The sequence below is a fragment of the Eptatretus burgeri genome, chromosome 10 (genome assembly GCF_056783735.1).
Source record: "Eptatretus burgeri isolate ZD-2024b chromosome 10, Ebu_testis_v1, whole genome shotgun sequence".
NCBI classification, from domain to species: Eukaryota; Metazoa; Chordata; class Myxini; order Myxiniformes; family Myxinidae; genus Eptatretus; species Eptatretus burgeri.
In genome coordinates this window covers 105893359-105915751 of record NC_140970.1, presented here as the reverse complement: position 1 = coordinate 105915751, position 22393 = coordinate 105893359, and the positions used below count along the sequence as shown (strand labels likewise).

The following is a 22393-nucleotide window of genomic DNA, read 5'->3' as shown; positions in this document are numbered from 1 at the left end:
ACATTAACAAACACCATTCCAATGCTGAAAGGCATTTAAATCAAGCTGCCTGATTCAGCGCTCGTGAATACAGTGAGCATGCAATAACTACATCACCACAAGATATAATATAACAAGAGAACATGCTGGTGCTTTGATTGGGAAGATGTGAGGGAGGGGGGGGGGGGGTTCACCCATTATTCCATTATTAGTTAGTTATTCTGTAGAATGTAAACTAGTCCATCAGCATTGCATTTCGGATCTATCTGTAATAATAATCATACCTTTAGGGACAATAGCCTCGTTGACGTCCGTATATGGACTGATGCGGTCATAGAGGAGCACCACAAACCTTTCAATGCAGTGCATTGTATCATGCAGTGCATGTGAGTCAGGTCAGGTTCGATCTGTGACCTGCTACAGGTACCATGTAAACCTGTACTAACCTGTTCCATAGTCGGGTTGTCGGCGACTAAACCGTCTCCCCCACCAGGTTTTGTGGTGAGGGGGGTGTTTGGATATGGACACCCAGCAGGATTAAAAACAAAACCTGTCAAAGGGTGGAGGAGCTCCTTGTGAGCCAACGGCCATCCATATCTAGTGCCCAACTGTGTCTGCAGACGTCCTCCTGCAGTTGGGTTACTTCTTATTAGGAGGTTGGTGGCAGGATTTGCACTCCAGCCACCGTAAAACCCTTCATTCCGCAAAACGTAAAAACGCAAAAAAATCTGAAAACCCACTCCGTGGGAGTACATCCTGTGCAGCTTCCCTTCGCAGGGCAGCTCACCGGATGACGGGATTGGGGCAAAGCCTTCAGGACCCCCAATCTTTGATCGGAGGGAAACCACGGGGTAACATCCCTGGGTCAGATTGCGGGAGAGTGTGTCAGAGTGGTGCTGAGGTGTCGTCCACCAGACGGCGGTCTCCTTGGGTTAACCTGAGGCGGTCCCTTCGGGTGGGTGCCTGGAATGTCCTATCCCTAAGAGAGGATGATCACCTGTCTCTGTTATCATCTGAGCTCAAGTGTTTGGACATCGGGATTGCAGCTCTCTCTGAGGTTCGGAGACCGGATTGCGGCGAGATAATGGTGGGTGGTTACACCTACTATTGGTCTGGTCGTTCTGATGGTTACCATACCCAAGGAGTTGCTGTAGCTGTGTCCAATAAGCTGACCCCAATGATAATTGAGGTAACACCGGTCAACGAGCGTATTATGAGATTAAGGATTCGTCACTCCTTAGGTGTCATTTCCCTGGTCTCTGTTTATGCTCCGACTGAGGCGAGTGATCTCACCGTGAAGGACGCATTCTACGCCACACTCGAGTCTGTGGTTGATCAGTGCCCCAGACGAGATACACTTCTAGTCTAGGGGGATTTCAATGCATCGACTGGAACTGATAGGGACGGTTATGAGGTGTGTGTTGGTCCCCATGGGTCAGGAACTATGAACCAGAATAGCACTAAGTTCCTTGACTTTGCAAGAAGTCATGGACTTAGGGTGGCTGGTTCATGGTTTCAGCGCCCACAAGCTCATCGCTGGACTTGGTATTCCAACGCTGGCGGTGTGGCAAAGGAGATTGACCATGTCCTCATTGACGGTCGTTGGAGGATGATCCAGAACTGCAGGGTCTACCGGAGTGCTCAGTTCCTCAATACTGACCACAGGCTTGTTGTAGCAACTCTAAAGCTGCACCTTAAATCCTGGAGAATGGTACCATCCCAGCCTAGGCTGGATGTTGCCAAGCTCATGGATGAGAGAGTAGCTGAGGAGTTTGCGAACAGACTGAGTGGACACTTGGGGGGTCTGGGTGCTTTGGGGGGTCCTGAAGAGTTGTGGAGCGCCTTCAAGACCACCGTCCTTGATGTTGCCGGTGGATGCCTTGGAACTCACCGCAGGGCAAAGAAGAATTTTGTCTCTCGAGGGACACTGGATACCATTGACCAGAGTCGCAGGGCCAGGCTGAATGGCAGAGCTGAGCTGTTCAGGGAGCTGAGGCGTAAAACTGTACGTGCACTGAGGGTGGACAAGGAGGCCTATGTGCGAGGAATCTGTGAGGGGGTAGAGCATCACCTGTGGACAGGTGATTCTCGTCCCGCTTACAGGGGAATTCACGCATTACGTTCATCCAAGCCCATCCCTCGGAGCACTGCAGTTCGAGCAGAGAGTGGTAGGCTCTTGACAGAGGAGTCTGAAGTGAAGGCCCGCTGGGCCGGTTACTTTGAGCGGTTGTACCAGGCTGATCCCCCAGCTGTCGAGTTGGACGTCAAGGGTGTTACAATCCCTGTTGCTGACCCTCAAATCAACTGTGGTCCACCTTTGCTTGTGGAAACACGGGGTGCGGTGATCCAGTTGAAACGGGGCAAAGCTCCAGGGATCTGTGGCATCCATGCCGAACTTCTCAAGGCTGGTGGAAATGCTGCACTCATGTCGTTGCATGCAGTTTTGTGCTCTGCCTGGAACACAGGCATCATCCCAACTGACTGGAAGAGGGGCCTTGTTGTCCCTCTCTGGAAAGGGAAGGGTGATCGCCAAGACTGCAACAACGACCGAGGGGTGACGCTGCTCTCAGTGCCGGGCAAGGTCTTTGCTCGGATAATTCTTGATAGAGTTTGCCACCATCTGCTTGAGCACCAGCGTCCAGAGCAGTCAGGCTTTACACCAAAGAGGTCAATGATTGACCGTATCCTTGCACTTCGTGTCCTCACCGAACGCAGACGAGAGTTTCGGCAGGGGCTGCTTGCAGCCTATGTTGATCTCTGTAAAGCGTTCGATTCAGTGAATCGGGATGTCCTCTGGAGGATTCTTGGTCTTCGTGGGGTGCCACCAAAACTGATCAATCTGATGTCTGAACTCTACTCTGGTACTGAGAGTGCTGTGAAGTGTGGTGGTACCACCTCTGACTTATTTCCAGTTGTTACTGGAGTTCGTCAGGGATGTGTACTTGCCCCCACACTTTTCAGCACTTGTATGGACTGGATTTTAGGGAGGATGTCGTAGAGATCAAGTTGCGGTGCATCGTTTGGGAATGTCAAGATCTCGGACCTTGATTTTGCAGACGATGCAGTCATCTTTGCGGAGACTTTAGACATCCTCTTGGGGGCCCTCGAGGTGCTGAATGAGGAGTCAGAGCCGCTGGGATTACGGGTTTCTTGGGTCAAAACTAAGATCCAGGCTTTCGGTGACATCTTGGATGCTGCTGTCCTGTCTGTGTCTGTGGTGAGGATGTTGAGGTCGTGGAGAGATTCACTTCCCTTGGCAGTGATATTCATATCTCTGCTGGCTGCGAGTCAGAGGTCAATAGACGTCTGGGTCGGGCCTGGGGAGTCATGGATTCACTGGATCATGGGGTGTGGCGCTGCTGGTACCTGTGCGGGAGGACGAAAGTCCGAGTCTTCAGGTCCTTGGTGCTTCCAGTCTTGCTCTATGGGTGCGAGACTTGGACTCTGACCAAGGATCTGAGATGGAGACTTAATTCCTTTGGTACCAGGTCTCTTCGGAGAATCCTTGGCTATCGCTGGTCGGATTTTGTATCAAACGAGCGGTTGCTGAGAGAGACTCGGATGAGATTTGTTACCTGCATATTCCGTGAGCGTCAGTTGCGGCTGTATGGACATGTGGCTCGTTTTCCTGATGCTGATCCTGCTTACCAGATTCTCTCAGCGAGGGAGTCTCGTGAGTGGAGGACGCCAATGGGCCGACCATGTGCCTCATGGTTGCAGCAGGTTGACCATCATCTCAAGGAGATGGGGATGGGCCTGGCATCTGCCTGGGGGATGGCCAGACGGAGGCCCCTGGAGTACCGGCGGAAAGTGGACGCAGCGACGCGCTGTTCTGGCACATGCTCCCATACCTGACCTGACATTGTGTCATCCTGGATGTTGACTGGCGTGGTGGTCAGGGTCACAAGAGAATCTGTCAGTTCCTGAAACGAGTTCCATGTGGCCCAGGCAGATTTCTTCCCATGCCCCACGAATGCTGATACCATGTCACATCCGGTCATGGCGTGGAAGACAGGGAGGGCACGTGCCTTCTGTGGACCGAGGGAGGCAGCTATTTCATGGGCAGGGATGTAGCGGTAGTTATTGCCCTTCCCAAAGGCAATCCAGAGTTCATCCATGCATGGTAGTGCCTGGGCTTCCATCACCACCAAGACGATGACGTCGGTGTCTACAGTTCGAACTTGAATCCGACGGTGGTCATGTTCTGCAGCATGGGCCACATGTAGCATGATGCGAGTGTCCGCCTGTTCTTGACCACATGGAGCCAGAGAGCTTTCATCTTCCTGCCTTGGAAGGCAGATGACTGCTTCGCCCTCAGTGACTAACAGCTCCTTTGCCTCGTCATGGAAGAACTGCACCAGCACATCGGACAGGAAGCTGAAGAGCTCCACCTTGTTTGCGTCGACTGCCAGTCAGTTTCCTGGTATGCCAGGAAACTCTGCCAGTTTCCTGGTATGGCTGCGGTGCTCACCACGTGCCGTCGCACCCCTTTTCCTCGTTTCTCCCTTGTCGCCGTCTTCAAGGAGCCATCTTTGTAGCTATCCCAAACGAGGTCGAGATGTGACGCACGACGCAGCTGCCCCTCGACGTATGGGATGAAGACTTGGTGGGCATATTCTTCAAATGTCTTGGCTACTACACTAATATTACCAATTACAACACCACTTCCACCACTACCACCACCACAACAAAATACTTCTGAACCTGTCACTGATGCTGTGTGCAAAATGGATTTTCCAATAAAAATGACCATTTTTCCCCAATACAATGGTTGGAAATATAATAAATCAACACAAATGACATTTGTATTGTTTTCCTTTGTAAATGCACATCACATGGAGTATTTACCACCTCTGAGAAACCTACAAAGAGAATAACAATGACAGATATCCCATGTTGTTAAAGTAGAATGGCAGCCATTTTGGAAAATGGCCGCCAAATTTGACCAAGACAAAATCTCAAGTGGCTCCATATCCAGAATTGTTCAGAATACATTAGTCAACATATCTACCAATTTTGGTGCTTTTATGAAAAGTCGAACAATTGGTTTGCTATGCTGCAGTACTATTGTTTCAATTTCACTTTTCCACATCAGATTCGCTTTGGGATATCTGTTTCGGTTCATCATCACAAGTTGTGATGCGACGTGAATGGTGCATAAAAAAATGTCGTCAAAAACGATTTTCAGTGGAATCTTTTTCAATTTTCTAAAGGGTGTAGAGGGGTCGAAAGTGGCTTAAGGGTCCTAAAGGATCAAAAAGGGGTCTAAAGTGTTTTAAGCGTATTGGGTCTAAAATGGGTCGAAATGTCTAAAATGGCCCAAGAGTGAGAGAGCAAAAGTGGCCTGAAATGTACAAATGGCCTGAAATTGTGTGCTTTCCAGACATATACACTGATGATCAAAACATTATGACCACCTGCCTAATATGCTGTTGGTCCTCCGTGTGCCGCCAAAACAGCGCTGACCCGCCGAGGCATGGACTCTACAAGACCCCCCTGAAGGTGTCCTGTGGTATCTGGCACCAAAACATTAGCAGCAGATCCTTCAAGTCCTGTAAGTTGCAAGGTGGAGCTACCGGGGATAGGACTTGTCAGTCCAGCACATCCCACAGATGCTAATTCAGATTGAGATCTGGAGAATTTGGAGGCCAGGGCAACACCGTGAACACTTCATCTTGTTCCTCAAACCATTCCCGAACAACGTGTGCAGTCTGGAAGGACTCATTATCCTGCTGAAAAAGGCCACTGCCATCAAGGAATACCATTGTCATGAACGGGTGTACCTGGTCTGCAACGATGTTTAGGGAGGTGACACGTGTTAAATTGACGTCCACAGAATGGCCGGACCCAGGATTTCTCAGCAGAACATTGCCCAGAGCATCACACTCCCTCCACCGGCTTGTCGGCTTCCCACAGTGCATCCTGGTGCCATCACTTCCCCAGGTAAATGGCACGCACGACCACGGCCATCCATGTGATCTAAAAGAAAATGGGAATCATCGGACCAGGCGACCTTCTTCCACTACTCCAAGGTCCAGTTCCAACGCTCGCATGCTCATTGTAGGTGCTTTCGATGGTGGACAGGGGTCATAATGGGCACGCTGACAGGTCTGTGGCTTCACAGTCCCATGTGCAGCAGGGTGCGATGCACTTTGGATTGTGACACATTTCTCCCATGACTACGATTAAAATTTTCTGTGACTTGTGCCACAGTAGACCTTCTGTCGGTTCGGACCAGATGGGATAGCCTTCGTTGCCCTTGCACATCAATGAGCCTTGGGCGCCCAACACCCAGTCACCGGTTTGTGGTTTGTCCCACCTCGGACCACTGCCGGTAGGTACTCACTACTGCTGACCAGGAGCACCCCACAAGCCTTGCCGTTTCAGAGATGCTCTGAGCCAGTCGTCTGGCCATAACAATTTGGCCCTTGTCAAAGTCGTTCAGGTCTTTACTCCTGCGCATTTCTCCTGCATCCAACACACCAACATCAAGAACTGACTATTCACTTGCTGCCTAATATATCCCACCCCTTGACAGGTGCCATTGTAACAAGATAATCAATGTTATTCACTTCACCTGTCAGTGGTCATAATGTTTTGGCTCGTCAGTGTATCCTCGACATAACGCATGCTTTCAAAATGGTCTGGCACCCCGCCCTGCTCACCAAACTCTCTTCCTATGGTATCCAAGGCAATCTCCCCTCTTGGCTCGCAGACTTCCTCTCCTGTCGCAGTCAACGTGTGGCCCTAAATGGAGTTCTTTCATCCCCTCTTCCTGTGCAGGCTGGAGTTCCTCAAGGTAGCGTTCTGGGCCCTGTTCTTTTCCTGGTTTTCATAAATGATCTCTCCGACTCTCTGGAACATCCTCTATATCTCTTTGCTGATGACTGCACCCTCTGCCGTACTGTCTGTCATCCCTCAGACCGGCAAGCAGCAGCTTCTTCACTCACTGCAGATCTGGATAAAATCACAAACTGGTCCAACACGTGGAACATGTCTTTCAATCCAGACAAATCTCACACTCTCACTATGTCTCTCTGAAAGGACCCCCCCCCCCTTTCTACCTTCCAAACAATCCTCTTGAAGTCTTTTCATTCAAAGCTTTGGGCCTCACGATCTGCCATGATCTTTCCTGGGAAAGCCACATCTCCATGCTGGCCTCCAAAGCCAGTTACTGACTGGGCATCCTCCATCATCCTCCATCGTACAAAGTCCTTCCTTGGCACACCTGAGCTCCTGACCACATACAAAGCTTTCATCCAAAGCATAATGGAGTACTGCTCTCCCCTCTCGGCTGGTGCTCTCGCCTCTCACCTTTCTCGGCTTCACACTGTGGAAACCAAGGCATTTAGAATCATTGGTATCTCCCGCAACGAGGATGGGTCTTTGGGTTTCTCATTCTCTCACCACAAGCAGGTCGGTGGTCTTTCTGTCTTCTACCATCTCCTCTCTGGCCTCGACCCCGCCCCCCACCCCCCTTGTTCTGTGTGCTATCTGCCGCCCATATTTCCGCAGGGTACTCAAGGTCCGCCAGTCACCCCATTCTGGTTAAACTACCAAACTCAAGAATCACTGCTCACCTTCACTCTTTCATTCCTCTTTTTCCCCACCTTTGAAATAAACTCCCACACACTCTTCAATACCATTCTTCCCTCCAGGTCTTCAAATGAGCTGTTCACCACCATCTCTTCTTTCCCCCACTCAAAATGATGATCTAACAGCTCCTGACACCTCGTGACAGCTACTGAGAGTTGGTGAGAGATCCTGCTGACAGTTGGGGACAGCTCCAGACAGCTCCTGATGGTTGGGGACTGCAGCAATGGCAGTTGGTGACAGTTGGACTGTTCCTGCTGGTTCTGCTTGGTACACTTGGTTCTTGGCATACCTGGCTCTTGGCATACCTGGTTCTTGGCATACCTGGTTCTTGGTGTTTCTGGTTCCTGGGGGTGATGACGTTACGTTGATTGTTGTTCGAGCCTGTTTGCAGGTGGGTGCACCGTCAGGCAAGGTGCTATCAGCGGAAATGAGCCGGGCTGTGGAGAGGTAGACCTCAGGATCTCATGAGTTATATTTTTAAAAGTTTTCATCTCTTCAATGTTTTCTATATTTTCAGGTCTGGTGGTTTAATGTAAAAGCAAATGGTGACTCCACAGAAGAATGCTCAGTGCGTCAAATGGTTCATCGAGGCAAGATCCGACATGCAAGTTCAACGTAATTTCTGTACAAGATATGGAAGGAATCCGCCATTGCAGACTCGTATTAGAGAGTAGTACAAGAGGTTTAAGGACACTGGAAGTTGTCAGAAACAGAAAAGTACCGGCCGACCAAGCACAAGTGCAGCAGCGTTGAACGAGTGCTTGAATCATTTCAACAAAGTCCCAGAAAATCAAGTTGATGCGCATCCAGAAAACTGGGACTACCAACTACCACTGTACCCGGGATTTTTTTCATAAAAGCCTGAAGCTCTGTGCCTATAATGTGCAGATTCTGCGGGAACTCAAATCAAATGACAGCCCCAAACGCAAGCCAAACATACTGAGCCGAACATGGCAAAAACTCATGTACCGCCTTGATGTCCTACACCGCAGCAAACAGAGCTCACATTGAAGTGTACTGATGGTGTGCACAAAACTTACTGATGTTCTGTATCATATAAACCAAAGGGTGTCATTGTATCATTTGTCATTCTAAATATGTCAACCAAAGTTGACAAGTCTTTTTGGAACACCCTATATGCTATTGGGGATGAGTTTTATGTTTATGTTTAATATTGTCTCAGTGTGAGAGCAGTGTAGCAGCTGTCATACATACAGTGTGTGTGTGTCTATATATATATATATGTATGCATATATTTATTTCAATGTAGATCACTTTTTGGACAGTCAGCTTAAATTTCCTTTAATACAATTTATATTTATTGTGCTTGATACTCAGACTATTTTACGCATTTACCCTCACCTGGCTTGATATTCAGCTGCACCTTGGTGGTATTCCCATTTCCACATGACAGGGTCATGGTCCCTGCATCACCAGCTTTAACATCATTCAGCCAAAGCCCACAGGAACCAGGGGTAGTCCCTTGCTCCAAACTCCTACGGTTCTTGAAGTGAAAATCAGAACACTCTGCATGGTCTGGTGTGTATTGTTGTATTTGGACGTTCTCACATGGTTTGGCTGATGGAACTTGAGAATGGTTCGATTGCAGACACTCAAAGAGCAGAACACGTTCTTGTCCTGCTTGCACACTGACGATGTGATTTCCCATACAACCTGTCATGATGGTAAATGGAACAATAAACAACCATGATAGCACTCAATACCCACTTTCATTTATTTTTATTTTTACAGGATCTCAGGCTCATGGTGGAGCTGCCACACATGGACATAGACAAATACACGAGACACAACACAGGACTGTTAGACAAGACTCTGGGTACCAGTGACGTCACAACAATGGCACCACCATTCTCACCACACTCAGCACGGCATTTCCCAAAGAGGAATTTTCTCCTCCCCAAAGGGACTGTCCATGCTGTTATCCTTTTAAATGCTGAACATCAAGCAAGGAAGCAGCACACAATTTTTATAAAAAGGCTTTGGTATGACTTGGCAAGAGTTTGAACCACCAACCAGCCAGACTCGGACCAGACGCTTGAACCATGACACCACTGAGTTTGGTCATACAACTTTCAGATATTACTCTCTGGAATGTAAGACCCGTCACTTCACTGACGGAAATACCAATCTTTACGTAAATGCTACGAAAAAAATAGTTGTTGTCAATGGGAAAAAATTAAAATTACGTGGTGCATAGATACCGGCCGAGCTATACATTCAGGGAGCAAGAAGGGGCAGAGTGTCATTGGGATATTCATGACAGTCCTTGTAGATGCTGAATTCCGAATAATATACAACAACAACAACAGCAGCACACTCAGAGCAAAATAAAAATAAAAAATTCTCTCTCCCTCTCTCTCTCTCTCTGTCTCTCTCTCTCTCTCCTGGCTGTTGGCGAGTCGAGTGGAGTGTCATGGCGGCTGTGTGGTCTTGGTGAGCTGTGATCTGCCCTGTTTTTGCGCCTTCCTATCCCCTTTCACATCGTTTTTCACCTCCATTCCTTTGTTTCCTTCTACGCATCGTTATTTGTGCTCCCACCCTCCCCTCTTCCCTCCCCTCTTCGTTAGACCTCGCGCTCCGGCCTTCCCTCGCGCCGTCGTCACCCCACTCCACCCCGCCCATCTGTCCTTGTTATTTCATGGTTTGCCCTTCGGTTCATCTCTTCCCCTCCTCATCCCCCTGTTTTCGCCTCGCATATCTTTTCCCCGAGATAGAGAGAGAGAGAGAGAGAAAGAGCCCACAGCTTCTTGTAGATAGCTTTTAGTTAGCTAGAGTCCCTTTATAGAGAGAGTAGCGACATAGAGGGTCCGGAAAAATCTAGTCACGTGATTGCGTGGAGCCATTTTGAGTCCATCGCGGACAGGATCGGACGCATATCGGACAGGGTTTTAACGTTCCCGCTGTACGCAGCGTTTTCATTCGTGTTTTACATCGATTTTACGACAAAATGACAGGTTGTTGCGCCTTTAGGTGCACAAATAGAACTGAGAAGGGATTCAAGATGTATAGATTTCCATCAGATGCTAAAAGATGGAAAATCTGGCAGAACAGAGTCAGTCGTGTTGGATGGAAAGCAACTTCTTGGTCAGTTCTCTGCCAGGTCAGTGTGATGGTGGTAATGGTCCCATATGCGTATACTTGTGTGCTGCGAGTGAGACTGGCCTTTGCTTTGGCTTTCCAGGCTTGTTATCCATTGCTAGTGGATTAATTAGCACTTGAAGGGGAAGGCATCTTTATTTAAAATCAAGTTTGAGTTAGAGTCTTCGAGCTAGATCAATTAATATAGGGTCTAGACTCTAGATCATGTCTCCATAGTCAGACTCAGACTCAAAGTCAAAGTCAAACTAAAGTCAAAACAAAGACGAATGAACGGAGAACAGATCCGGGCTAACTCGGCCCATGGACTAACACAGCCCACTCTTCAAAGGCAGAGTTAGGGTCAACACTAACCCCAATTCTGACCCTAACCCTAACCCTGACCCTAAACCTAAATCTAACCCTAAACCCTAACCCTAGCTTTTAAGAGTAGGTTATACAAAAGATTTAAAATCTATTGGTGTGGTTGTAGACTACCAGATCTCAGGATACTAAACAGGTCGACACCCCATAGAAGGACAGAAGGGAGCCCATCTAACTTCTGAGTGTAGAATGGTTGGGACTGGCTTTTATCTTCGGGGGGGGGGGGCATGCATTGAATGTATGTATTTGTCTCTGTTGATTTGAATGTGTGAGGACATTAACTTGTGTTTGTGTGTGTGTGTGCATTAGTACATGCGTGTATGTGTGTGTGTGTGTGTGTGTGTGTGTGTGTGTGTGTGTGTGTGTGTGTGTGTGTGTGTGTGTGTGTGTGTGTGTGTGTGTGTGTGTGTGTGTGTGATTGTAAATGAGAGAGAGAGAGAGAGAGAGAGAGAGAGAGAGAGAGAGAGAGAGAGAGAGAGAGAGAGAGAGAGAGAGAGAGAGAGAGAGAGAGAGAGAGAGAGAGAGAATGAGAGAATGAGAGAGAATGAGAGAGAATGAGAGAGAATGAGAGAGAATGAGAGAGAATGAGAGAATGAAAATGAGGAGGCTGGGTGGGGTGGGATAATCTGTTTTTGGTGGGATTAATATATGATCGGCAACATGCAGCAAAGTTTAGATTAGTAATTTAAATATGAAAATTAAACAAACACAAATATATACCCACACATGATAAACAAGGTCAAACAACTGCAGAAATACAAAGATAACTCTTAACATTGTATTGCACATGTACACGTATAAACAGGGAGGTGAGAGTTCGAGTCTCGCTCTCACCTCCCTGAAATTAAAATGTGGCTGAAATAAGCAGCGCGTGGACTTGTCGAGTTCATTCCTTCTTTCTCATGATTCTAAATGTCTGTGACTGTTAAATCACAACCAGCTCTGTGAATTTCTTCTTTATCATCTGGCTCTTAGTTGTCATAAATCTTCTATTTTGTCATCTTCACATAATTTGTTCATTATCAACATGGAAAAGACCATTCCCATCTCTCATACACGGAGAACATAATGGAATACACGGTTCAATGCACTAGCGCCGTTCGGCGGCTCCGCACGCGCACCGCACTGAATGGACTCAAAATGGCGTCAAATCGTGAGTTGTCGCTACTCTCTCTATAAAGGGACTCTATAGTTAGCGGCCCATCCCGGGCCTTCAACTGATCGGTTTTTTCCTCACTGTAGCCGTGTTTATTTCCTTTGGAAACCTGTCTCGGCTCGTATTTAATTACTGCACGAGAGCAATCGCCCCTCCTCCCTCTTCCTAAATATGACTTCTTATTCCCGTTATTCGGCATTTGAAGCATAAACAAGAAAACATGGCGTCGTCTGTGTCCCGCCCGACGACGTCAGCATCGAGGATCTCGTTATTGCTACAGGAAACATAGTCGGCACTGACAAAGTTCGTGCAGCCTCATGAATGAACAAACGTGTGGTAATCTTCGTGTCTGCGACAAAACTGGTTCACGAAATCGTATCGACCGGACTATCAACAGATGACGGACATTTTGTGCTCGTCTCCCCTCTGGACACACCGGCCGTGAAGGTCATTATCTCGAACGCTCCTTTCCTGAAGAATCAGACGCTGATCTCCGAACTATCTCGTTATGGTTCCGTGGTTTCTCAGATCACCATGTTACCTTTACGTAGCCAGGACGATCGGACGAAGCATGTGATGTCTTTTCGGAGACAAGCTTATGTGGTGCTTCCTCCCTCTAACGCTGAAAGACCCTTGAACATTGTTTTAAAACTCAAAATTGATAATCATGATTACCAAGTCTACGTAACCACCGACACCCTGAAATGTTTCGAATGTGTTAATTTCGGACACTTGAAACGATCTTGCCCAAAGTCAACCTCGTCGAACGATGAAACAAACCTCGTCAACAAGAATACGTCTTCTTCTTCTTCTTCCTCGACTGTGAAGGAAGCGAACCCTGTGTCCGGTAATAAGGCCCAGGTCTCTCAGCCCGATAGTCTAAACAGCAAAACGAATGTTTGGGATGGTTTCACCGTCGTCTCATCAAGGAAGAGAAAGACTTTACCTGATGGTCGTTTAACCCAGAAGAAAGGAGCATTTACAAACAAGGAATCTGTCGGTAACGTTCCTGCAGTTGTGACTGATGTCACTCTACAATGTGGACCCGGAATGGACCCAGTACCTACGACCAACAAGTTTACCCTACTTGCCGGTGAGGACAGAGACGTCTCCCTTACAGAGACTGCTTTACCTGTTATTGCAGTGAAGAAAACTGTTTCACTCGTTAAAAACTCTCCTGTTGGAAAGTCCATTGACGGTGATACACAGACCATGAGTGATGATCCTGCTGTCACTTTAGTAAATGTTAACCCTGAATCCTTGTCAGCGGGAAATGGTGAAACAAATGTTAACCCTGAATCCTTGTCAGCGGGAAATGGTGAAACAAATGTTAACCCTGTTACTGCTCCCATTCCATAACGAGGTGAACCTGGAAACACAGGAAATGTTAAAATGGATGTTTTACAAGAGACCCCCAAAGTACTGTATACCTCCACGCCGTTGGAGGTCGATAACACCGTTACGGTCGAGGGAAGCGATATCGCTACATCCACTGATGGTGTTTCCGTTTCATCAACTCCCCCGATTATTTCCATTACTTCACCAGGAGATGTTCCCACAATGGAAGAGCACATAGACCTGGTAACCAGTACAGATCCATGTATCAATACTGACGACAGTATCGATATGCAGGACAGTACAAGCTTGTGTGAATCGGAAACTAAAACCGACTCTGACGAATCTGACCTGGAGGAAGCAAACAGGAACAGTCAGGTGGAGACTGTGGAGAAGCTCACCAGTCAAAGTCCTACCCCCCTGAACAAATAAGACTCTTCTTACAAAATATATACAGGAATCGCAATATAAACATGACGGAATACTTTCCAGATCTACCGTCCTTCCTTGAGTGTGCCCAGGCTATCGTACGTAAGCCTGACTTATTCGGTTTCCACCAGACACACTGTCACCGCTTAAAAAAATTGATTGCCAAGGCGAAAAGGGATCCTAATCAATTATCCCGCTTCTGATATTATTCTTAGAAACTATTATTTTCCTCATGGCCATTTTCAAGATTGGAACAATAAATGTTAATGGTGGTGGGAGTCCGCTCCGCAAGATCCAAATTAAACAGTTGGTAGAGGTCAACGGTCTTGACAGAGCTTTGTTACAAGAGACCCATGCTGTCCGATTTGTTCAGGCTCAGTGGCGACTATTTATGGACAAGGAATGTTTCTTCAGTGACAACTCCTCGTCGAAGGCAGCCATCATGTTTGTCTTAGGGAAACACTTCCATCCGTCCTGCCTTAAATTTATGAGTATTATTGATGGACACCTTGCCTCCGTGACCTTCTCTATCAATCAGGTCAAGTTCACAATTCTCAATTTGTACGCTCCAAGCAAAAATGACGAGCGGATCTCCTTTTTTGCCGAACTGAGAAAATTCCTGCAAACACTGGATTTGCAGACTTGTCTAATAATTATTGGTGGCGATTTTAACTGTACTGTTAATGCTTCATTTGACCGGAACGGGCCGGAACCCCCAACCATGTACCGCAAAACTTTTTGCAAACATCATTGCGAAATATAATCTCCATGATATTTGGCGTGTGCAGCACCCTTCTGATCGGTCTTATACGTGGTGTCGTTGTTTAAACAACCACATCTCACTTGCGAGGCTTGATCGCATCCATGTAAATTCTCATTTATTACATGGAGTTTATAAATCCGGTATCGTGCCTTCTGGTTTCTCTGACCATTCCCTAGCTCGAGTCTATATTCAACTCTCTAAACCATGTCCAGGGAGCTCTCACTGGAAATTCAATAACAGTTTACTAGAAAACCTCAACTTCATTCAGACCTTTGAATCCTTCTGGACGGCTCTCCGAGAACAGAAGCTAAGCTGTTCCGTTAACCCGCTGATATGGTGGGATTTAGTAAACACCCAAATTAAAGGGTTCTGTCAACAGTATCATTTTTTCTCAACAAGGGCTGACCATTAAGTTAAGAAAATATTACAGTTAGAGATTTTACAACTCCAACGGGTCATCGGAGAAAATAATAGTAACATACAAAAAACCTTTAACTGAGAAACAGTCCTTATTAAAGGAGATAACCGAGAGGAATGCACGTGGTGCCTTAGTTCGGATGAGGTTGCGACACCTGAATGAGGCAGACGTACCAACCAAGTACTTCTTTTCCTTAGAGAAACGTCTTCCCAGTAAACAGCTTTCTCAGCTGTGATTAGCAGATTCATCCATTACCTTCACACAATCAGAAATCAAACTTTTCGTGAAGGAATACTTTTCGAAAATATATTCAATGGAACAAATAAATCCTGTCAGTGTCGCCTCCATCTCCATCGGCCTGTCAGTGTTGTGTGAAGATGGGCGTTCCCAACTAGAGAGACCCATCACCTTGGATGAACTTGGCACTGCCCTGCACGGCCTTGCCATTGGGAAAGCATCTGGATTGGATGGACTCACAACCGAATTTTACAAGAAGTTTTGGCACTTATTGGGTCCAGAACTCATTAAGACCTTGAACGCAAGCTGCCAGCTTGGAGAGCTACCTCGGAGTTGCCGATGAGCTCTTCTTACCCTCATCCCAAAAAAGGGAGACATGCTGAGTATTGAAAATTGGCGTCCTATCTCCCTGTTATGTACGGACTATAAGATATTTTCAAAAGCCCTGGCATCGCGACTTACTCCTTATTTATCCTCGTTGTTGAAAGAAGACCAATGTTACTGTGTCCCAAAACGTTCCATCTATGACAACATCTCCCTTGTGAGAGACAACATTGAACTGTGCAAGGAAAACCCTAAAGATTTAGGACTTCTTCTCCTTGATCAGGAGAAAGCCTTTGAACGTGTTGACCATCGGTACCTTTTCGAAGTACTTGAGTGGTTTTGACTTGGTTCAACTTTCATCTGTTATATTAAAATACTATACAATAATATTTATAGTGTGATTAAGATAAACAATGAACTTGTTGCACCTTTGTCTATTAACAAGGGAATTAGACAAGGTTGCCCTCTTTCCGGGTTGCTTTATGCTCTCTCCATCGAACCCCTACTGGTATCTTTGCGCCGTAGACTAACAGGGGTTAGTTTGTCCCAGCTTGAACGGCCCATCAAGGTACTGGCATACGCCGATGACGTATGTGTATTCGTACAAGATATCAATGACGTTAACATCGTTCGTTATTGTTTGTCCTTATTTGAAAAGGCTTCTTCAGCCAAAGTAAATTGGAACAAAACGAGCGCCCTTTGGCTCGGTCCGTTGTGCTACTTGGCACCAAGACTTCCTGCTCCACTGTCTTGGGCCGATGATGGTGTGAAATACCTTGGAGTGTTCTTCGGTAATAATACCACAGTAGCAAAAATTGGGCTGGTCTGCTTGAGTTTGTTGAGGGTAAACTGCAAAAATGGAAAGGTCTGATCACACAACTGTCATATCGTGGAAGGGTCTTGGTCATCAACACACTGGTGGCCTCTACCATATGGCACAGGTTCTTCGTGCTGCATCCTCCAGCGGCGTTGCTTCAACAGCTCCAGAAGTGCTTCGTGTCCTTTTTCTGGGACGGAAAACACTGGCTGCGACCTGGGGTCCTCAGTTTACCACTGACCGATGGAGGACAAGGCCTGGTCGACATAAAAAGCTGGCTCATGGCCCTTCGACTCTCAGTTGCTCTTCGCATGCTATACATGCGACCCTCTCCACCATGGGTCAACGTCGCTCGTCACCTTTTGCAACAAGCTGGGAGGCTAGGCTATGACCACTCTCTTTTCCTGATGGACCTTTCCAAAATCGACACATCACCCCTCTCTGGTTTCTATCAGAGCATACTAAATGCGTGGCAAGCTCTGACAATAACAAGAGCTACACATTCTTACACAAAACAGATGTTTCTGGAAGAACCTTTGTTCTACAACTCCTTTTTCCATGATATGCCTGCTGATAGGTGTTTTATTCAACGCTTTACCGACAAGGGCGTTAAATCTGTCGCAGATCTTCTCAGCCCAAACGACAGCTGGATCGGAGCTGATGCATTGGCGAGCCTGGTCGGTGTGCGATCCTCTCGAATCGTGACACGCATATTAGGTAGTGTGCTTTGGACATACACACAGCTCGCACCTGCTTGGGAGCAAGACCACCAAAGCAATGAACAAAATGCACATCGAATACCTTCTCTCTCTACCTTTCCTGAACTCGTATGTGCTTTTTCTCTTGCCAGCCCTCTTCCTTGTCCCCCTTTTAATGTAGGCTTCAATGGCCTTCCCAAACAAAAAGACCTTTATTTGGGTTGTGTAAAATTTATTTTGCAACGGCAAATAACACAGCAGAAGGTTCGATGGAGAGACCTCTTACCTTGTTCTCCCCCTTATTTTCCTAACTGGGAAGGTTTTTATCACCCTCCTGTACCACCACGACATGGTGACCTCCAATGGAGACTCGTACACTGGATCCTTCCTTCCAATTACTTGTTACATCGTTTTTCAAATCTGCTTGTGGATGAATGTCCTTTTTGTAAGAAATCTGAAAACCTTTTTCACATCTATGTTGAATGCCAACGGTTGGCACCTTTATTTATTTTACTTCGGAATTGTTTTGTGAGGTTTGGTTTGATTTTTCACACTTGTGTGTTCATCTACGGATTGGATGTCCCACACAAAAATTCCAATGCTGTGTTCGCCAATTTCCTGCTTGCTCAGGCAAAGATAGCAGTATACAAGTCAAGGAAAAGAAAACTTGATGGTGTTGGAGTAAATGATGAAGATGCTTTGTTTTTGTTCCAAAACCTTGTAATAAGTCGCGTTAAATTGGATTTTGCTTTCTTTTCAGTAACTGGAAGATTACCGCAGTTCGAATCAAAATGGTGTAGAAAAGAAGTTATTTGCAAAGTCCGAGAGGAATGTTTATCCTTTTGTGAAATGTTTTGTATATAATCCACCCGATACATCCTTTCCTTTCTTCAGAAATGGTTTCTTGGTTTTCCTTCTTTCTCTGAAATGAAAATGTAACTCCCATTTGGGGGCTTTCTTTTCTACTTTATTATAAAAAGATACAAAAGTCTCTCCCTCTCTCCCTCTCTCCCTTCCTTCTTTTGATCAAACTGTCGGGGTACGTATTAGGCACGGTCCATACCAGGAAACAAACTCTCGTCATGCATCTCCCAGCTGTGTGTGTGTGTATATGTGTGTATGTGTGTATTGCTATGCTGCGCTGTGTAGGGGGTACTTTTATTGCTTGATTGGTGGTATCCCCTGCAGGACAATTGTTGACGGACGCACGCAGGCACACCGACATCAAGCTCCTTTTATACATTAGACTAGCGTGGATCTGCTCGCTGTGCTCGCCTGTCCAAACATCGTTAGAGAGATTTACATCACAAATTTGCTGTGTTGTCATGAACTACAACAATCATAATACTATACAAATACATATTTTGTACAAATATATTTGTAATACAAGCAGGGTACCCATCAATGACGGATTTGTCGACGTCTTGCTTCAAATGAGTGTGTATTGGTAGAAACGGGAATTCAGTGTAAATATTCGGTGTGCAGAAAGCGCAGTCGGTGGAGCTGGTAAACTTGGCAACCTCATTCCATTACACTAGCAAAGATTTCCAATCCAAGCTTGTTGTACCTTCAAAGTCCTGCTTGGGAGTGAGGGTGATATTACGAAAGCCCTGCTGGGAAAATGATTTCGGCACGTTTTGGGCCTACCACCTGATGGAAGATCACCGAAGTTATGTCCATGCCAACCGACCACCTCCGTCCTACAGGCACCTATCCCTCTCCACATTGCTTCTTCAGTCCCCAACCTGCCGCCTCTCTCCGGACTCTCCTTAACCATGCTTTCGGCAATTTCCATTCGGTATTCCTCGCAGCATTTCATTTTGGTTTCCCATGTGATGATCCATAGATCAGTCGTTTCAGTTTTACTTTTCTACATCAATTTCGCCTTGGGATATCTGTTTTGATTAATCATCGCAACTTGTGATGCAACGTGAATGGTGCTCAAAAAAGGTCTAAAACGATTTTCAGGACAATTTATTTTCAATTTTCTAAGGGGTCTTAAAAGGTCTTAAGGGGTCTAAAGCTCTGATGGGCTGAAGGGATCAAAGTGGCATAAAGAGTCTCAGGTGTCTCAAGTATTTTAAGAGTCTTATGGGTCCAAGGGTCTTGAAAAGGGCCTTCGGGGTCTGTGAGATATTGTAATAAGTTAATGGGTTAGTATTTTCTTGTTTACCCTTGGAATCTCACCAGTCGTAATTCGTTTTATTGTGCTATTTGAAGCTTTAACGATATACATCCGGATCCCTGAGGTCGGAGCATGTGAGAAGCGTGCCACATCTGGGAATGTTGATACGTGCTCTGATTGTTGCTCATTCCGAATGATTTTGCCTTTTGCCTCCAACAAACTTTGTTAATGGACTTCAAGGAGTGAGACTGACCTCTGGGGACGTTACATGATTGGGAATTTGAAGGAGGTGGGTTTGGGGTGGATCAACGGGGGTAGAAAAGATCGAGGATTTGGATGGGGGACGGTAAGAGGTGGTGGTGAACAGCTGTTTTGAAGGCCTGGAGGGAAGAATGGGATTGAACAAAGTGAGGGAGTTTATTCCAAAGGTGGGGAAAAAAAAGAGGAATGAAAGAGTGAAGGTGAGAAAAAAAAGAGGAAAAAAAAGTGAATTGTGGTTGACACGTGGAGATTTACAGCGATCATAAAGCCTTGTGGGATTTATTGTGAGAAGACCGATCCATTCCGCAGATCGCACCTCAAAGAGTCATTCCTTGGGGAATAGTTCTCACTGCATATTTGTACACACTGAGTTATAAACTGGGGAAGGCCCATGGTATTTGTGATGGACGGAGTAGATTACCCTTGCCAGAGAGTCTGGGTAAAACTCCCAGCATGCCTGAGATTGAGATGGTCAAGCACATCGTGGACACCTACTCATCTCCAGTAACCTCAGCAGACATTAATAATTGGACTCGGAGGGACTGATTATTATGTCGGGTCTCCAGGTACCCACAGATGCGATGACCTGACCATTGTTCATGCGAGGAACTGAAACCTTTTTTCAGTCGGAAAGAGGAATTGAGCATTGACTGAGATTGCATCTTATGGGGCCATCCAGTTGCCATTCCAAAGCCTGGGCGTGCCGCAATATTGAAGGAATTGCATGAGATGCACCCGTTGGTGGTCTGGATGAAGGCCTTTGCCAGAGGCTATGTGTGGTGGCTCAGCATTACCCAGGATATTGAAAGATGGGTGCAGGGTTGCAATGCCAGGAACCTTCCGACAGCAGCATTGCACCTGTGGGAGTTGCCGGCTGGACTATGGCAACAGGTCCATGTGGATTATGCAAGTCCTTTCCTGGGCTGAATATTCTTGGTTGCTTCTGATGCATTTTCTAAATTTATAGAAATCCAGATAGTGGTATCTGCTACTGCAACAGCTACAATTGAATCTCATTAACTTTTTTTTAAAACACATGGTCGACTAGAACATGTGGTGTTGAACAATGGCACTTGTTTCACCACTGCTGAATTTCTGGCCTTCTGCGCTCAACATGGAGTTTATCATTCTACTAACTTCGGCTCCAGTCCGACCAGCTTCTAATGGGTTGGCAGAAAGGATGGTGCAGACCTTTAAACAGGCGATGAAGAAGATGATGTGGAGAACGACAGTCTGAGGAATAAGTTGGCCCATTTTCAACTGAAGTGTAATACGACCCTATACACGACGATGGGCTGTACACCGGCCGAATTGTTGTTCGATCGTAAGTTGACATTGTGCCTGGATCTTGTTCGCCCAACAGTGAATGTGCATGTAAGTCAAAAACAAGAGCGTCAAAGGGAGTATTATATTGTGGTGGCACAGATCATATTTTTGTTCCTCAAGATATGGTATGTTTGTCAAGAACCATGGACAAGAGGATCCATGGCTGTGGGGTGCAATGACAAAGCAGACCAGACCAGACCAGTGTCATATCGGGTGATGTCATATCAGACCAGTGTCTTGGTGATGACAAGTCAACTCTGGGGCTGGAAAATTAAGAAGGGCCAAACCCTCTTGCGAACTCAAAGGATGGGATACGTCGTTCAGACCATCATGCTGAACACCCAGCCGACTTGAAGGATTATAATTGTACATAATGCCTAGAGAATATTTTGATCTTCGGTTGGGGGAGTGTGAGATGTTAGTGTTTTCTTGTTTACCCTTGTTTAAGGTGAGTGGGTTAGTGTTTTCTAAGAGGATTCGTGTTTTCTTGTTTGCCCTTGGAATCTCACCAGTCATGAGTCATAATTTGTTTTACTGCACTACTAGCAAATACCACCCATCGCTTCACTGACAGGCATAATAAAGGGGGGAGGAAGAGAAAAAGAGGGACGAAGAGGGCAACAGGGTGGGGGAGAGAAAGCGAGACATCGAAAAGTTTAATCACCTGTGAAATAAATATTGCAGATAATACACCATGTTGCCTGTTTGTCTGAGTACACGCGTCACGTGGTAAATTGTTTGCGGGGGGGGGGGGGGGTCCGTGCAAATATGATAACTTTATGTTAAAGGAACACTTATCCAACCAAGATATTCTAGTTTTGTATTTTTAATTAATTTTCTGTCATTTGTATAATTTGTTTTTTACTTGGAAGATGTGGGTTATGATGTGTAAATAAAGGTGGAAAAAGTCTGATTTAATGTAATTTGATTCCAGATTAAAAGGAAACAAAAGGTGAAAAATTTGAAAGGGGGTGTAGACTCTCAATAGGAACTGCAGAGCCATATGTAGTCGTCCTATTAATTTCATTGTTTATGACTCAGGGCTGCGCTCGGTTTAGTCTTAACCAATGAATAAGTTCCATAAAATGCAAATGTGCAACAAGTTCACAAGATGTATCAACAACCTAAGGTAAGCTAATGATACCGCATTGTCAGAAAAAAGTAAGGAGGACTTGATGAAGCTGCTGGCGAGAGTGAAGCAGGAAAGTGAAAAAGCTGATCTTTATTTAAACCCAAAAAAGGACTAAAATCTTGTCCACTGAGAAGATTGAAGTGTTCAGGTTGGAAGACAATCACATGTAAATCGTGAAAGTTTCATCTTCCTGGGTTCGAAGATTGAAGTGAGTGGAAAGTGTGGAGGAGAAATCGATAGACGGTTCGTGTTGGGAAAAAACAACAATGTCAGGGTTGATAAAGATTTGGAAAAACAATTAACTGCTGAGTGTTATT

The 22393-nt window shown here is 46.1% G+C and overlaps 1 protein-coding gene across 2 annotated transcripts in view; it reads right to left on the bottom strand.

Moving 5' to 3' along the window:
* LOC147019373 (uncharacterized) overlaps window positions 1-22393 on the bottom strand; it is a 54489-nt gene that overhangs the window by 27740 nt on the left and 4356 nt on the right. For both annotated transcript variants that reach the window (XM_085900063.1, XM_085900064.1), the window contains exon 2: window positions 8938-9249. In XM_085900063.1, coding sequence (XP_085756189.1) covers window positions 8938-9249 — 312 coding nt within the window. The remainder of the gene's footprint in view (window positions 1-8937; window positions 9250-22393) is intronic.